At 41.1% G+C, this 19315-nt stretch overlaps 1 protein-coding gene across 1 annotated transcript in view; it reads left to right on the forward strand.

Annotated features, from left to right (window-relative positions):
* LOC126169898 (probable cleavage and polyadenylation specificity factor subunit 2) overlaps positions 1-19315 on the forward strand; it is a 169497-nt gene that overhangs the window by 93091 nt on the left and 57091 nt on the right. Inside the window, exons 9-10 of the mRNA XM_049920681.1 lie at positions 4260-4415; positions 18993-19187. Of these exons, the coding sequence (XP_049776638.1) occupies positions 4260-4415; positions 18993-19187 (351 nt within the window). The remainder of the gene's footprint in view (positions 1-4259; positions 4416-18992; positions 19188-19315) is intronic.

Raw genomic sequence — 19315 nt, forward strand, 5'->3', positions numbered from 1 at the left:
AAGTGCTGTATTGCCTCCTGGGCAGACACCTCAACCTCAATACTCACACCATTTATTTCAACATCAGCACCAGAAGCCAAAATGAAAACAACTACACATAGAATACCACCAGTGAAGGAGGGGAAGAGAGAAAAGAAATGACCATATAAGCCCATACAATGTTTATAATCAACTCTTGCACTCTTCTGCAGCATACTGCCCTTGAACTGCTGCTGCTGGACCTGCCATTGTTCTGATGTCGTCAATGCCAAATATCAAATGTAGACCCCCACCAGCATTTCTGATTCCAAATGTAAACATGTCAACGTTGCTGGATAGTGTCTACTCTATTGGAGGATGGGAGATTAGGAGTAGACTTGCAGGGTGGCTGTGCTATCCCCCTTAACTAACTGGATTCACTAGTGGGAAGCAGGAGCAAATACCTGTCCTCAGGTTGGAACTAGTTGATTTATTTCTCATGTAAAGCATACAGCAGTGCTTCATTGCCCACATCCAGCGGACAGGAGGGGGACAGGGGCCACACCCACAGTCCTCGGTGGCAGTGTGTTGTCATACCCTCACCAGCAGCCATCATGGCTCAGTGCAGCCTGCAAGTGAGCTAGCTGTGAGAGAAGCATTCCTAGCCGGCATTCAGAGCTTCACCAGTTGCTACCAATACAGATTGTCATGGTTACACCTTGAACAGTACGTGCTGAGGGCTTACCCGAGCAGTGGCTAGTGACAAAAGTAGAGACATCTGGGCAGTGAATGCCAGCCTTTGATGTTTGGCTGGTGGCAACTGGCGACACTTGATGCTAAGTGGATCATTGCCTTGAAGGATCTCAGGGACACTTGGCCTATTGGCGCTGGTGCAGGACCTGTAAGATGACGGCCGTTGGTGATTGCACCAGCAGAGGGTATTAAAGTGATGATGCTTCTCCAGGCCACACTGCAGTAACTTGCATCACAATGGTGACCGACTCGATGGCATTTGCTAGCAGAGTGACCAGTACTTTCATGCACCCTGGTCAATCTGTATTGACATGCAGGTGTCACATAGTTCCCCTGTCATAGTGCAGCAGGTGCTTCCTGGATTTCAGTAACATTGCTGGTTGTGAGCAAGGTGTCTGTACCAGTGTACTGAAATTGGCCTTGATGGCAAAATGCTGTGGCAGCTGCTTGCTGCAGTCAGTTTGCTTATGACTGCAATGGCTTGTGCCACACAGCAACATTACAAATAAATGTATCATACTGTAACATACTTGCAGCTTATTGTATGCATGCTAATGATAATGGAAAATAATTCCACTATAAAGACAACCAAAATTTAGCTTCACAACTTGGAAGATGTTAAAATATTAATGAATATCAGAGGAATGCACACTCAACATACTTTTAAGCCTTTCATGGGCACATTTTTCTGAGCTTATTATAGATGACAGTTTGTTGTTCAGTGACATGTTATGAACCACCTATCCCATACCATGCAAAAACAAAAAATTTAGGCATCCATTTTTTTGAAAATTTATGTGGGAAGATGGCTTCCCATGGACCGTGAAATGATACTATTAAATTTTCAGGAATTTTTTATTGTAAATATTGATGCTGCAAAACAAAATAAAAAATATACATCATTGCTAAATTATCCTGTACTCACAAAATATTAACGAAAATTCAGTTATTGGATGTTATGGAACAGTCTGAAACTTGGATCTACTCACAAACCAAGATTGCAATTTGAGCAGGAACACCAATGTTGTCTGTTTTCTTTGAAATGAGTACAGGTGGACGTCCATGTCATTTCCTTGATGAGAATCCTGACAGAAATTGTTTTGCCAACTGTAAACAGAATGTTAGCTGCTCTCCTGTGACTGCTGTGTGCATTATAAACACATTCACAATGGCAGCATCAACCAGAAAATAAAAAATTTAGCAATCGCCGTCCAACTTCATGTCGTTCTCACTTCTGGTTGAAGAGATCCACATTGCCCATTACACAGTTGCACAAACTTATTGACTTGGACAAGCAATGCTACACATGGAAACGTCTCTTCCTTTTCTGGAAACCAATGTTACATCCTTGGGAGATGTTGCTGTAGACAAAACTGTTACTGTCCTTGTGTCTTGCCACTTTATCACAACGATTGAATCTTTTATCTGTATCTTTAACTCGCCTTTGACTGACAGTACCTACAGAATGTATTCCATTATCCAGAAGTGTTTTCATTAGGGCGTACAAAGTGAAATAGTTGTCAACAATACCTTTACTGTTTTTCAAAGATGAACACATTTCAAGAGCAACCCTTTCACCAAGGGGAATATTGGCAATATTGTCCTCCCCTTTTCCACAATAGATCTGGAACTTCAGTAGATAGCCTGTCTTAGCATCAGCCAGGCACCAGACCTTGTACCCCCTTTTTATAGGCTTCATGGGCATATATTGTTTTATGCTTGATCTTCCCTTGAAAGGTATCATAGCTTCATCTACAGATAATCTGCCTCTAAGAAATTAGCATTTAGGGCTTCAGTCAGGGGCCTGACTTTATGTAGTTTATCATATCCATGAGCATCCTTCCCCACTGCTTTCGAATTATTGTTCAGGTGAAGGTTTTTTTTTTAAAAAAATTGAATCTTTTTAGAGTCAACACTTTTGACACTGATTCAACATGCAGAAGGGTTATTTGAACTCCAGTAATTTGATAAATGTGGCAATTTGTGGATGCCCATAATAATAAGCAACCCAATAAATTCTTTTATCTCAGAGGCTATCAAGTCCACCCATTTCTTTCTTCTTACAGGTGTTTCAAAGCTCAGTCGAAAATTGTGTCACTCTTGGGATGCATACAAGTTTATTTGTTTGACAATATTCTGAATGGTGTTTTCATTGAAGATCTCAAGAAAGTACTCATATGGACGATTCAGAGAATGCTTTCTTTGGCAATGCTAAGCTTTTTCTAACAGAGTCTATGTCTAAAAACTGAGGCAGTGTTTCATCCCAATCAGTTTCAGCACTTCTCATCACTATCACTCAAAACTGGAAATTTTTTTTTTTTTACTCTATGGGACAACCTGCTGAGACTGAACACACTCCATGGACTGGAACATTCTTTCCTGCTGAAGGCACTTGTTATAAATTAGCAGGAGATTGTGGGTGGATGCACAGTATATTACTTTCCTCATCAGTTGAAACATTGTCTGATTCAATGCCGGAAACTGACGCATTCTCAGGAAGTGAGAAGAGATATTCTAGCTTGTCTTCCTCTCTGGTAAAGTAATTCTGCAATGAGAAATACCTACGCTTAGTGAATACGCCTAATAGCACATCAGTAAACAGGCCTATTGTATACACTAAAAGTTTGAAATAGTGCCAGCTTTATGGCCAGCTTGGGCCATGGGAGAAAATATTTTACATATTTTTGGTGTTTTAGAATCGACGAGAAAATTTCTTTCATGCGGTAACATGAAGAAAATTGCATAAAATTTTGAATAAGTACCATGGACTTACAAATGCCATTGTATGCAGATATTCAAACAAAATCACGAAATTACATCAAAACTATGTCTACTTGCTACCAGATTGAGCACAACAGACATATAATACTTCATAAATTGTTGCCAGAGTGACTGCTGGCAGCAGTGGGAATTTTCACGTGTTTCTGATTCTAGTCTATAGGTGGCAGCACCAGCTAGATGCGGGAATGTCAAGTCCTTTGGCCCCTGGAGGACATTAAAGTATGTGGGAAGATGTTTTCCCATTGCTCTTCAAAGGGTTATCTTTGACTGCACTAAACAAATCTTTAGTAATTTCAGCAATGCACAGTTTGAATGTGCAGTTCTTATACACAAAAATAATTTCAAGTTTTGACTTCATAATAATTCCTAGTTCAGCTTAATCATCAAACACTGTTTATATATATCTGTTTAGACTTCACTTGAGATACATTTATGTTTTCTTTAACATTCATGTAGTAAATTGATAGGAGAGGGAAGGAAGCTGCTGATTACCTTGCTTCCAACCTTCTCTTGTTAACATTACCAACAACAACAACAACAACAAAACCTCCAAATTTTATTTCAGTCAACTCATTGATATGCATGAAGCTGTATTTCTTTCATAAGCCACACATTGTCCACGCTAATCTGCTGTTTCATAGTTTTAATTCATACAAAATGTATCAGCATGAATAGGTCATTATTTGAAACATTTTTGTTTCTTTAGGATAGATGTAGAAAGTCGAACTTATTTCAATGTACATCTTAATGTGCCTTTTGTTTTGTAGGACATCACCTGGAACACTAGCCCGACAATTAATTGAACTTGGTGGGAACCGCACAATGACTTTGGAAGTACGGCGTAGGGTGCGTCTTGAAGGTGCTGAACTTGAAGAACAGCAGAGGAAAGAAAGAGAAGCAAAGGAGGCCAGGGCAGAGAAAAGGTAAAACTTTGAACAGTTTAATATTCAAGTTCATTCGTCATCAATAATCCAAATTAAAATAAGAGAAAGGCAACCACACATCTCTACCCGATTGATGTGTGGTGCCTAGAAACATGCAACAGAAAACAGTATTCATGCAAGCTTTTGAGCCCTTACCCTTTCTTTAACAGAAGTAAACATATTCACGCACACAACCACACAGGCATCACTTAGACACACACTGCTGTAGCTATGGTTTTTACTAGAGGAAGAGCAAGAACTCAAAGACTAGTCATTAACATTCATCAAAGCTTTACTGTAGTGCTGAATTCACTCCAACTGTGCAAAGTATACATTCATCTCAACAGGGACTTCCGTATTTAATGCAGCAGGTGCATTTTTCAGCTTTTGGTGTAGGAAAATGTCAGTGAAGGTAAATCTGATCAGTACAGTATATAGTCAGTAACTGTGCCAATACAACTCACAAAGTTTCATTATTTCAGCCGAAGAACTGTGAGCAGGTGCGAAGTCATGGCATAGAAGCTCTTTCTTCTAAAAGCAGATATTTTATATTGACAGTATCACAATGCTGTGAGTGTTCCATATTATAGTTTCTGTAATATTTTTGGAATGGTCAGTTTTGTGGAGCATTTTCAACAGCTTCCTTTCATCGTTCATTCCCTATCGAATACTAACACCACTAAATTTCATCGGCTTAATGAATCACCAGATTTAAACATTTTTAATCACATGCTAAGGGACTCTTTCATAAAGCAAAGTTTTCAACTTTGATCCATTATTTGTGGAAGTAATTGAAAGAAAAATTGGTCACTTTGCACATTGGTACTTGAGGTTGGCCGTGTACACCTATGTTTGCTCTTATCTTTAATAAATTATTTAAGTATCTGCACTTCTGGTGTAGCTATGAGTTTTGTTTAATTTGAGCTCAATATTTTTTTATCTAAAATGTTTTGTAGAAGTAATTGATTAACCAACAACTTTTCCTTTCAAAATAATTGTTAATTTTGTTGCATTTTCCCCCTCCCTCCCTCCTAAATTATCTTGATGCCTCTGTTAGCTAAATCTCTACAATTTTCAGTTGAATATCTAGGTATAAAGAGTGTAACTTGGCAGATTATTTTTTAAGCCCTCAAGGGCTCAGCATTCATTTTCTGGGTAGGGGCTTGGTGACCACGACGTTTCTGAGCTGGGGAGTGGTAAGCGCCGCCAGTCCTCTGTCGCAGTAAGCTCTGGGCATGCTTCAGTGACCATGTGTGGTGCGATGGTTAAATGTTGTGAGTCAAAGGGAACAGGGATCTTGGTTTGATCATAGGGATTGCGTTGATGATAAAAACCCCTAGTACAAAATCCGTCAGTCTCAAAGTGTGCTGCATGGCTGTTGAGGTGAAACAGTCATTAACGGGAAACCTTTGGGGATATTACCTCATTTCAGTTGTATAAGACTTACCTAGGCACATGGGGCTCTGTCTAGATGGACTTCAGTTTCCCTAGCTGTTCATGGTACCGAGATGGATCCTTCAAAATTTTTCATTCCTCCTCCCAACAAAAAGAATGACCCTCTGTGATGTACCAACACCCATTCTAACAAGAGGGGTCGTGTAGCCAGTTCTCCCAACTCAGAACTGTTTCAGAATTCTAGTTTGCATTGTAACAGAAGATATGCTGCTAATCAGACTGTATTTTTATTAGTTAAGGGAAGGGGAAGCTTTGAATAAGTCTTATCCTTTTCACATTCAAAAGGGTTTAGAGGCATTGCACGTACGTTAAAATCTATTAAGCAGTTGCAAAATGGCTCACTGTTCGTGGAAACCTCAAGTTCCCAACAAGTGATAAATGTGCAGAAGGCCAAAAAAATTGGGAATATGCCATTGAGACTGAGCTCTTTACCACATTAAACTACTGTAATGGTGCTGTGACATGCAGAGACATGGTGGACATCCCAAAAGGAGACAAAATTGAATGGCCACAGGAAGGCATTGTAGACATGCAGAATATTATGGAAAGGGTTGTAAGGCAATTAGATCTGATTCGTTCATCCTCACTTTTGATAGCACTAAACTCCCACAACATATTAAGGCGAGTTATTTCCCCCTACCCCTCCCCACAATGAACCATGGACCTTGCCACTGGTCGTAAGGCTTGTGTGCCTCAATAATACAAATAACCATACTGTAGGTGCAACCAGAACGGAGGGGTATATGTTGAGAGGCCAGACAAATGTGTGGTTGCTGAAGAGGGGCAGCAGTCTTTCCAGTAGATGCAGGGCAACAGTCTTTTCAGTAGTTGCGGGGCAACAGTCTGAGTGATTCATTGATCTGGCCTTATAACATTAACCAATACAGTCTTGCTGTGCTGGTACTGTGAACGGCTGAAAGCAAGGGGACACTACAGCCATAATTTTTCCTGAGGGCATGCAGCTTTACTGTATGGTTAAATGATGATGGCGTCCTTGTGGGTAAAACATTCCAGAGGTAAAATAATCCCCCATTCAGATCTCCGGGTGGGGACTACTCAGGAGGACATCGTTATCAGGAGAAAGAAAACTGACAGATCTCTTAATCGGGTAGGTAGGTTAGAAAATTTAAAAAGGGAAATGGATAGTTTAAAGTGAGATATAGTGGGAATTAGTGAAGTTCGGTGGCAGGAGGAACAAGACTTCTGGTCAGGTGAATACAGGGTTATAAATGCAAAATCAAATAGTGGTAATGCCGGAGTAGGTTTAGTAATGAATTAAAAAAAAAATAGGAGCACGGGTAAGCTACTACAAGCAGCGTAGTGAACGCATTATTGTAGCCAAGATAGATACGAAGCCCACGCCTACCACAGTAGTACAAGTTTATACGCCAACTAGCTCCGCAGACGACGAACAGATTGAAGAAATGTATGATGAGATAAAAGAAGTTATTCAGATAGCGAAGGGAGATGAAAATTTAATAGTCGTGGGAGACTGGAATTCAATAGTAGGAAAAGGAAGAAAAGGAAAAGTTGCGGGCAAATATGAAATGGGGATATGGAATGAAAGAGGAAGCCGCTTGATAGAATTTTGCACAGAGCATAACTTAATCATAGCTAACACTTGGTTTAAAAATCATGAAAGAAGTTTGTATACGTGGAAGAGGCCTGGAGACACTGGAAGGTTTCAGATAGATTATATAATGGTAAGACAGAGATTTAGGAACCAGCTTTTAAATTGTAAGACATTTCCAGGATCAGATGTGGACTCTGACCACAATCTGTTGGTTACAAACTGTAGATTAAAACAAGAAACTGCGAAAAGGTGGGAATTTAAGGAGATGGTATCTGAAAGAACCAAAGGTTGTGGAGAGTTTCAGAGAGAGAGCATTAGGGAACGATTGGCAAGAATGGGGGAAAGAAATACAGTAGAAGAAGAATGGGTAGCTTTGAAAGATGAAATTGTATAGGCAGCAGAGGATCAAATAGGTAAAAAGACGAGGGCTAGTAATAATCCTTGGGTAACAGAAGAGACATTGAACTTATTTGATGAAGGCAGAAAATATAAAAATGCAGTAAATGAAGTAGGCAAAAAGGAATGCGAATGTCTCAAAACTGAGATCGACAGGAAGTGCAAAATGGCTAAGCAGGGATGGCTAGAGGAGAAATGTAAGGATGTAGAGGCTTGTCTCAGTAGGGGTAAGATAGATCCTGCCTACAGGAAAATTAAAGAGACCTTTGGAGAAAAGAGAACCACCTGTATGAATATCAAGACCTCAGATGGAGAAGCAAAGAAGGCAAAGCAGAAAAGTGGAAGGAGTATATATAGAGTCTGTACAAGGGCAATGTACTTGAGGATGATATTATGGAAATGGAAGAGAACCTAGATGAAGATGAAATCGGAGATATGATACTGCTTAAAGAATTTGACAGAGCACTGGAAGACCTAAGTCGAAACAAGGCCTTGGGAGTAGACAACATTCCATTAGAGATACTGATAGCCTTGGGAAAGCCAGCCCTGACAAAACTCTACCATCTGGTGAGCAAGATGTATGAGACAGGCGAAATACCCTCAGAATTCAAGAAGAATATAATAAGTCTGATCCCAAAGAAAGCAGGTTTTGACAGGTGTGAAAATTACCAAACTATCTGTTTAATAAGTCACAGCTGTAACACACTAACACAAATTCATTACAGATGAATGAAAAAACTGGTAGAATCCGACCTTGGGGAGGATCAGTTTGGATTCCGTAGAGATGTTGGAACATATGAGGCAATACAGACCCTACGACGTATCTTAGAAGATAGTTTAAGGAAAGGCAAGCCTATGTTTCTAGCATTTGTAGACTTAGAGAAGGCTTTTGACAGTGTTGATTGGAATAATCTCTTTCATATTCTTAAGGTGACTAGGATCAGATATAGGGAACGAAATGCTTTTTACAATTTGTACAGAAACCAGATGGCAGTTATAAGAATCGAGGGACATGAAAGGGAAGCAGTGGTTGGGAAGGGAGTGAGACAGGGTTGTAGACTCTCCCCGATGCTATTCAATCTGTATATTGAGCAAGCAGTGAAGGAAACAAAAGAAAAGTTCGGAGTAGGTATTAAAATCCATGGAGAAGAAATAAAAACTTTGAGGTTCACCGATGACATTGTAATTCTGTCAGAGACAGCAAAGGACTTGGAAGAGCAGTTGAATGGAATGCACAGTGTCTTGAAAGGAGGGTATAAGATGAACATCAACAAAAGCAAAACAAAGATAATGGAATGTAGTCGAATTAAGTCGGGTGATGCTGAGTGAATTAGATTAGGAAATGAGACACTTAAAGTAGTAAAGGAGTTTTGCTATTTGGGGAGCAAAATAACTGATGATGGTCGAAGTAGAGAGAATATAAAATGTAGACTGGCAATGGCAACGAAAGTGTTTTTGAAGAAGAGAAATTTGTTAACATCGAATATAGATTTAAATGTGAGGAAGTCTTTTCTGAAAGTATTTGTATGGAGTGTAGCCATGTATGGAAGTGAAACATGGACGTTAAATAGTTTGGACAATAAGAGAATAGAAGCTTCCAAAATGTGGTGCTACAGAAGAATGCTAAAGGTTAGATGGGTAGATCACATAACTAATGACGAGGTACTGAATAGAATTGGGGAGAAGAGGAGTTTGTGGCACATCTAGACTAGAAGAAGGTATTGGTTGGTAGGACATGTTCTGAGGCATCAAGGAATCACCAATTTAATATTGGAGGGCAGCATGGAGGATAAAAATCATAGAGGGAGACCAAGAGAAGGATACACTAAACAGATTCAGAAGGATGTAAGTTGCAAAAAGAAGCTTGCACAGGATAGAGTAGCATGGAGGGCTGCATCAAACCAGTCTCAGGACAGAAGACCACAACATCATCATCTTCGTTTAACTGTGCGGCCCTATGTCCCTGACCCAATGCGCTGTTTTAAATGCTATCACATTGGGCACACCACTCTTGATTGTAAGGGAGAATCCACATGTGACAAATGTGGTAAGGCTACCCATGTTCATCTCCTCCAAACTGTGCAAATTGCTGTGTGACTTACACCCTGTCTAGAGTAGGTGCTGCTGGGCCTTCCTTGAAGAATGAGAGATACCAGAGATGGAAACAAAACAAATCCACTGTGGTGAGGCCAAAAAGGTTTGTAAGGCCATGCAGCCTCCCACGTTCACTACGTTCTGTGCTTCAGTTGTTAAACAGCCAAGACAGAAAACTGATGCTGCTACACAAACAGACGTTGCTACTGTTAGCACTAGTACCTGTGTTTGTCAGTGTACTTGGGCTGCTGCAGTTACTGCAAAGCCCACACTTTCTCCCAGAATATAATTCATGGCCTTGGTAGCCGATGTTGTGGACCTCCCTGCTTCTCCAAAGGTTCAGCATGGTCTACTGCCCAGCACTGCCACTGCCACAGTTGTGGCTCCGAAGCCTAACCAGTGCAAAGACAGAAAAGGTGAGGCATCCATCACCAAAGGGTTCAAGAAGCAAACAGTCCAATGATGTCGACATCATCTTCTCTGGTGTCTCCCATGATTCTTCTGTAGAGCTAATGGACCTTGATGTTGGACTGAACCTCCACTCATTGCGAGCTCCTCTACCTGGCTGAAAGACAGGATAAAAGTGCAACCCCTGTTATAGATGGCTCCCATATTACAGTGGAACATTAATGGGTTTGAATCCACCCTGTGCTTGTTTTTGCAGAAAACACATTTTAAAGCCTGTGATGCCCTCGTACTATGGGGCTATACGCTGGGGAAAGGAGCTGCTGTGTTTGTCGATAACATGCACCACTCCTCTGCTCTCCCTGTGGCTACTGACCTGCAAGCAGTTGCAGTTGAAATTCATGTGCGTTGGAGGATCACTGTTTTCTGAATTTAATCACCTCTGAAAGATACAATAGACTCTGAGGCTCTCACTGATCTTATGAAAGAACTCCCCCAATCATTTCTTCTACTGGAAGACATTGATGCCCATCATGTCTTCTGGGCTTAACATCTACTTGCCCTCAGGGTTGCACTTTGCAGAGCCTCATGACAACTCATGAGCTGTACATCCCCAACACAGGTACTCTCACTCAATTCTGCGCTGTTAATGGGTCGTTCTCAGCCTGTCTTTCTTTTCTCCAGCCCTTGCAGACCCTGTTCAGTGGGAAGTCATTGACAGTCTTTATTACAGTAACCACTTCCTACTCTGCATTCATCTACTGGATGGAGCATTACCGGCACAGAAGCCACCAAAATGGATGGTCAACAGGGCTAACTGGATGTTGATCAGCCTGCTAGCTGTGTTTGAATTCTGCGACTGCATCCAGGAATGGGTGGAGCGCATCACACAAGTGATCCATTATGTCATTGACTTATCGATCACAAAGTCCTCAAGACATCTTAGGAGGCAACCTGTTCCTTGGTGGACTGGTGAGTGGTGCTCAGCAATCCAGGACAGGTATGCAGCCTCTTGATGGTTTAAATACCATAGTACTGCCCAAAAGCAGACGACCTCACAGCCTTTGGCTTGTGAGAATCAAGGCTCGACGCATCATTAAGAAGAGCAGGAAAAGGTCATGGCAAGTATTCCTGGACTGCATCAACTGCTCCACTTCTTCTACAAATGTATGGGAGGCTACCAGGAGGATTTCCGGTAAACACAATCATTTACCAATAGCAGCAGTGCTGAAATGGATGTCTCCAAACAATGCCTGGAGGCATGGTTCAGACAATGGCAGAGCATTTTGCAGCGACCACTACAGATGCCAGCAAGAATCTGATGTTTTGCTGCTACCATGCGGCTGCAGAGAGGGATGACTTGGTCTTCAGATAATACAACTCTGTGTTTTACAGTTGCCTTTCCTTCATATGGGTGCTGGAATCAGCACTGTCTGAGAATTTTCATGCAGCACTCAGTCATGACCAAATCCAGCACTGCATGCTTTGACATTTGCCAACAGCGTCAAACGGAATTGTCCTCAAATTTTTTTCAATTTTATATGGCAGATAGGCAACTTTCCCAACTCGTGGAGAGAGGCAATTCTGATACCTCTTCTCAAACCAGGAAAGGACCGCACATGTCTCAGTAGTTACTGGAGTGTCACCTTAACAAGCTGTGTAGGAAAGACCCTAGAGCAAATGTTTAACTGTCGCCTGTTCTGGTTGTTAAAAGAGACTGGCATTGCCTTAGCCGATCTCAGTGTCGACTCCAGAGATTTCGGTCCGCTGTCGACAACCTGACCCTACTAGAGGTAGCATTTAGGAGGTTTCCCTATGTAAACATCACTGTCTCGACACATTCTTCGATATCAGTAATGTGTATGACACTACTTGGAGGCTCAATATTCTCGTACAGCTCCATCAGTGGGGCTTTTGTGGCCATCTCTCCATTTTCATATGGTCCTTCTGGTCCAAGCACTTTTTAGCTGAAGCTGATGACGTGCTGTCTGGATCGTTTTGTGCAGGAGAATGGTATTTCTCAGGGCAGTGTTTTAAGTGTTACTCTCGTCGTCATAGCCATAAACAGTAAGCTGCGTCTGCTCTGGTTTTATAGAGCTTTTGCGCTCATGGCTAGACTATGGATGCACAGTTTACGGGTCAAGAAGGCCTTCTTACCTGAAGATTATTGACGCTATGCACTCTGAGGGGGTTAGAATAGTCACAGGTGCTTACAGGACTAGCCCCATACACAGTCTCTGTGCTGAGGCTGGGGAACCACCACTCACCATTCAGCGGCAGCTCACCGCGTTGCATCAGGCTTGTAAGTTCCTCGCAGCTCCGACTTCACTCACATTCCATACTGTTGCTCGTCCACCTTTCAAATGCCTTTTCTCTAATTGTCCACAAGAGACAGTGCCGTGTGGGATCCGTGTGCAGCATGTGCTGGAGTCACAGGGTCTGGAGCACACACAACCCCAAATCCAGGGTTTTAACTGCCTGCCACCATGGTTCTGCAGAGGCCCAGAGTAATTTTTGATTTGGTACAGTACAGGAGAGATACAGTCTTGCACATGTTTTTAATACCTTATGTTATGACAATTTAACTGAGCACTGCAACTGTACAGTTGTCTTCATGGATGGGTCGAAACGGAGGGAATCTATTGGTTGCTCCATTGTTTTCCCTGTTCGTGTCTTCAAGGTATGACTGCCTCGAGACATTGCGGTCTTCGATGTCGAATTATATGTAGTCTTGCAGTCATTGGAGCAGATAAGATATGATTTAAGTGCTAAATTCCTTGTCTGCTCTACCATGCTTGTATCTAGAAGATAAAGTAAATCTTCAGGAAACCCTGCTCCACCTATATCGGCTGGGGAAGGAGGTGTCTTTCTGCTGGTTACCAGGTCACGTGGGTATTGCAGGAAACAAAACGGCGGACGTAGCAGCCAAGGTAGGCATGTCGCGATCCTCAGTTATTTCAGTGTGCCATTCCCCTCCATGTTATCGTCTCGTTGTGGGGGTGCTTGTGTGTTGGTGGGAGGATAAGTGGCTGGAAGTGACAGATAACAAGTCGTGTCTAATAAAGCCCTCTGACTGGTCATGACATATCTCCTTTCAGCCATGAAGGTGGGATGAGGTCCTTCACAAAAGCAACAGTCCTCTGATGTGTGGCTTCTTAATTCAGCACGACAACCCTCCAGTGTGTGGTGCTTGTGGTGTATAGATGTGTGTGCGCCACATTTTACTAGACGGTGTTTTTCAGACCAGAGGGCAGCAGCAGATTTGCCCTTTATTTTAAGTGACATTCAAATGAATGTGGTGAGTCTTTTAAGATTTTGCGATTTGTCCAATTTGTTTCCAAAGATTTTAGGGAGATGTCCGTAATGTTTCATACCGTGACTGGCTCATCCATGTTTTACGTAAGTGGTTAGCTAGTCACATATCCCTGTGTCATTGTTTTGCCTCCTGTCATATTCCTTCTGTTTTGTTGTAGTATCTCTTACTATTTCTCCTTTTTATTACAGCATGTGATATGGGGTGCTTGTGTGGATCACTGCATGTGAATGAGTGAGTGTGCCAAAGTTTTTAGCCTTTCTAACCGTATTCATTTCTTTTAATATTTGTAAGGACACTGATAACTTTGCCATTGAGTGTCCATACACCCCAAAAACAACAATACATTTTTTGAGAAACTTCTGCAGAAACCAACACCCACATACAGACAGTCTGTTGAAAATACAACAGTTGCTGTTTGCACAACCCCAGTGATAATATTAGTATTGTCCCTATGGTGTTGCACATAAAATTCAAATGCTTTCTTAAAAATAACCACTGTTTTAGCATCGTGCTGTGCACGTAAAACTATTCTACTGTGGTATATAAAGGCGTCTAATTTGTTGTGTGCAGTGAGCACAACCCTTGCAACTCAGGTTTTTACTGTTTCACTGGTTACTTGTTATGCCAGCTTAGTCAGTGTCTCTCTTTTGTAATAAAGTTATTAATTGCTGTCACTGACTCAGTGCAATGTTCTCTAAAACCATTAATTTTTATTCTCTCTCTCTCTCTCTCCCCCCCTTCCTTCCTTGCATCCATCCATCCATCCATCCATCCTTCCATCCTCCCTCCCCTCACTGTGTGTGTGTGTGTGTGTGTGTGTGTGTGTGTGTGTGTGTGTGTGTGTGTAAAAACGAAGAAAGGAAATCTGAGAAAATATTCTATTTGGCTGTTTTCAGTCGAGCTGTAATTTTGATAACTTATTTCTTGGGATCACATACTTTAACTTAAGACTGTAGTTTAGGGACCTTCAACACAACTAATGACTTGAACTATGCAAGCTATTCGTGTAGCAACTAAGAGAATTAAGTATGAGAAATCAGTACTTTCTGTGATAGTTTCTCAGATACACATTAATTTTGGCCTAAACTTGAGATAACAGGACTTTAGCAGAAGCTAAATTAAAAGGAGTTATCTCAGTTTAGAATTCCATACTGCTTCCTTTTCAAGAGAATAAAGAATTCTTTTAGAATTTGTAATTCAATAACGTACAAGTCATTTTACTGATCATTTCCGTTAATTTATAATACATTCTAAATGCTCCCACTCTAAGGTTTCGCTGCTTATAAATCCCAAACAAAAATAAAATATCTACATTCTCACTAATTATGCAAAAATTTGTAATGCATGTACGTGCCAAACAATTGAGATTCTGATAACCATATTGGCTCAAAGCACAGAAACAAATTTTTGAGAAAAATAGATATTTATGAAGATTAAATTTATAATGAAGATCAAATTTATGAACAAACTACCAGTCTCATATGCTTTTTAACCAAGTTTCAACATCCTGTACTTGCTATGGAAAAATAATGTACCCACTTTGTTATGAAATATTGATTAATATTTAAGGTTATATTTATTATCAGTGTAAATCACAAATTTCCATACATGTGCTAGTGACAGTAGTGTTTTTTTGACTGTTGTAAAGTTTGTAATTAATGTGAAACTAGAATCAGAATATGAACAATAGATATTAACTGCACAATTATGATCTATTCCAACACTTCATGGTCCTCATTATTATCATTTTCATGAAGCACATTTTGTGGCTTGAGGATCAGATAAAATTTCCGATATGCGTCTGATTATGAAGTATTACTACTATTTACGCAATGAAGACCCTAAATTATGTTGTCAACCATAGATAAGAATTGAGCGGCACAAAGCAACAAAATTATTTTGTGCTTTGGGCCCATATAATGTATATCGGAGAAACCCATGAAACATCTTTTCATTGTGGAATTACAGATACAGATAAAGCTGGTTCACTGTAAGAGGGTAGGAGCATGCATACACAATACAATCTCAAAATTGATGGTGGTGTGCTGTAAGCCCCTTACAGATCTCAGCACCTCAGCCAGTCATTTTCTTGGCCTTGTGTCATTCAGACCAGAATCAGAGAAAAAAGTGGAAGTGCTATATTCACAATCTTTGTACATTACCAGAGCAAGCCTAAACATCTGCATCAAATCAGCTTTAAGCAGGAACTGAGGCAATCTAATTACATTTTTTAGACCCTTTCATTCACCAATAAGTAGATGCTGGTATTAATGAATTGTGCCTGAGCTGCAACATGAGTATTCTTTGGCCTCAGAATCATTGTTTTCTAGCAACAGAGGTACATTTCCAATGTATTTGTTAATCTAGGCATTGGCTGTTGCTTTCTCCTCACTCGGCAATCCTGTTTGGTTTGTGCACAATGTATCTGTGAAAAAATTAAACAGAAATAAGAAAGAACATAAGAATGATTATTGATTGATGCTGCACAAACACTACATCATACTTGCCACTGTGCATATCATGTCTTACTTGGGCTCAAACACCCACTCGCATGTTGCTGCAAAAAACCTGTCTCAAGGAACATGTCACTCAAACCATATCAAGTGGAAAATATTGTTATTTCATTAGAAACAAATTCTTAAATCCTATCATTCTGAGATTGGAACAATTCCTACATAAGTGATTTTTAAGATTTGAATGCTTTCTACACTTGAACCATTTTAATATTTCCGTCTTTGGTTCTGCATAACGAATACATGCATTGAACATTTTCATTTTTGATTCAGAAGACTAATTAGGATTGAATATGGTCAAGGTGTCAGAATTGGAGATAGATAGCATAAATGATTTTTCAGTTCTTGTGACACCACTTTAGAGATGTGATCAATAACCAATGAAGGCTGTAGAGCATGCCCTGCAACAAGATACTGTATGTTGCCATTACACCACACCACCCTCCCCCTACAGCTCTTGTTGTATCCTGTTTAATTTTTCAGCTTTTTGTGAAGCCACTAATTTATCTGTCCAAAGACCTGCCTCTTCCCATTTCTCCCTCCTTGTGTCCTTCCCTACCCATCCTTCCCTACCCCTTCCCCACCTCCATCAGCTCAGACAACTGGTTTCAGTAATCAAATCGAGTATCAGTACTAAGTCTTGCCATGACCACGGGAATGTGCATTTGGGTGTCTGCGTAGTTGTGTGTTTGAATGTGTGTACTGTTGTTGAAAAATGAGCTAATGTGAATGTGAATTATTGTACTTCATGCATTGATATGATGTAGGTGAGTAGTTGCCTTTCCCTTATTTTACGTATTACTCCTTCGAGGAATTTCTAATATTAAAAAACACACACACACACAGCCACTGTCATTTGCAGGCATTAAGGCCCGACTGTAACTGTATCTGAGGTGAGCAGCGGTCTTTACTAGGGTGGTTGGTGGAGTTAATAAAGAGATGGGGGAGGAGGGAATAGCAGTGCATGAGTGGGGTAACATGGTAGTGCTGACTGTATTAGCTTGCAGGGACAAGTTGGGGATGGGACAGTGGACTGTTAGATGCAGTATCTGGAGACTGTGCTTGCAGGGCAGGAAGGGGGTGGGGGTGTTGGGAGCTTTGCTGGGGAAAGGACTGTGCAGGTGTGCTGCTGAGATAGACGACGTGTAGGGCTGAAGTGGAAGCAGGGAAAGAGATAGGCAGGTGGATGACAGGGAGTAGCAAAGGTTGAGGTCGAGGGGGATATGAGAATGAAGAATGTGTTGCGGGGAGAGTTTCCACCTACATCATTCAGAAAAACTTATGTCATTGGGAAGACCCTCCACATGGCACAAGTTTATGAAGCAGTTGTTGAAAACAAACACACTGTGTTTGGTGGCATCCACAGAAATTGGGTGATCCATCTGTATGGTGGCAGCAGTTCTTGCAGACAGATTGCTTGTTAGTGGGCATGATCACATAGAATGCTGCATAGTGATTGCAGCTAAGTTGCTAGATAACATGACTGCTTTCACAGGTATCCCAGCCCTTGATGTGATAGGAGATGCCTGTGACGAAACTGGAGTGAGTAGGTGGTTGTGGGAGAGTATATGGGACAGGTGTTGTATCTAAGTCTGTTGCAGAGATATTAGCTACAGGACAAGGATTTGGGAGTGGCAGTGGAATGGGGATATACAAGAGTACTGCACAGGTTAGATGGACAGTGGAATACCCCTGTGAGATAGTTGAGGATGATATTTCTCATTGCTGGTCACTACGAGAGGTAGTTGGAACCCTGGAAGAAAACATGATTTGGTTTCTCCAGTACCAGATGGTACTGGGTCACAAGGATGGGGTGGGGGTTGCTCCTTTGTTGCCTGACAATGGCTACATGAAGTAAGTGACTGGGGAGACAAGGCACTGGAGACATGTTTCTGGGACAACTTGAGGAGGGTAATTTTGGTTTGTGAAGGCTTCAGTGTGACCCTTAGCGTATTTGGAGAGAGATCGTTCATCACTACTGATGCAACAACTGTGGGTGGCTAGGCCATATGGACCAGTGTGGAGCAGAAGGCATTTTCAAAGTGGAGATAATATTGGTGGTTGGAAGGTTTGATGGGGACAGAGGTACTGAAGTGGAGGTTGACGTCAGTGGATTTCTAGGGGGGGGGGGGGGGGGGGAGTTATTTGGTCTGAGGAAGACCAAGTGAAGCGATGGGGGAGAAGGTTTATACGTTGTCCTCATCCTTGGATCCAGACCATGAAGATGTCATCAGTGAATCACAACCAGGTGGGAGTTTTGGGATTCTGGATGGTTAGAAAGGATCCTCTACATAGCCCTTAAGCAGGTTGGTGCAGGGTGATGCTATGTGGGTGCCTGTTGTTGTACCATGAATTTATTTGTAAGTGATGTCTTCAGAGCAGAAGTAATTAGAGTGAGAATGTACAATAGTTGGTCATGGTGACCAGGAAGGAGATTGTAAGTTTGGAGTCAGTTGACCATTGGGAAAGGTAGAGTTCAGTAGCTGCAAGGCCGTGGGCATTGAGGATTATTGTGTGTATTGAGTAGCGGTCAATTGTGACGAACAGAGTGCTGGGTAACAAAGGAACAGGAATTTTAAAGAGTCAGTGGAGGAAATGGTTGGTGTCTGAAATAAACTTGCATTCATTATTGATTGTGATTTGGATACATTACTTTAAGTAAATTATAAATTAGTAACTCATCCTAATAAAGAAAGAAAGAAAAAGAAAGGTAAACTACAATAATCAAAATTTGATGTAAAAAAATATATTGGCTGCCTTTTGTATGTTGCTAAAATTTAATCATGTGGTCAGTAATATGACATGTAAATTTATTACATTCACAGTGAAGATGTTGACATGAGTAGTGAATCTGAGGATGAAATGGACATGACTGCAGTTGGAAGAGGCCGGCATGACTTACTTGTCAAGCAAGAAACGAAAGTACAGACAGGGTTTTTCAAGAGCAGCAAGAAGCAGCACCCCATGTTTCCCTTCTTTGAGGAAAAAGTTAAATTTGATGAATATGGTGAGATTATTAGGTAGGCAGAAGTAGAAATTATTTATTTCTGTATTTTTCTACAGTTTCTGTGTATATGCTTCCTGTGAGTAACTTTTTGAAAGAATTACAATTAACAGTACAGAAAAGACATTGTTTTCATTGCTTGAA

The sequence above is a fragment of the Schistocerca cancellata genome, chromosome 1, assembly GCF_023864275.1.
Source record: "Schistocerca cancellata isolate TAMUIC-IGC-003103 chromosome 1, iqSchCanc2.1, whole genome shotgun sequence".
NCBI classification, from domain to species: domain Eukaryota; kingdom Metazoa; phylum Arthropoda; class Insecta; order Orthoptera; family Acrididae; genus Schistocerca; species Schistocerca cancellata.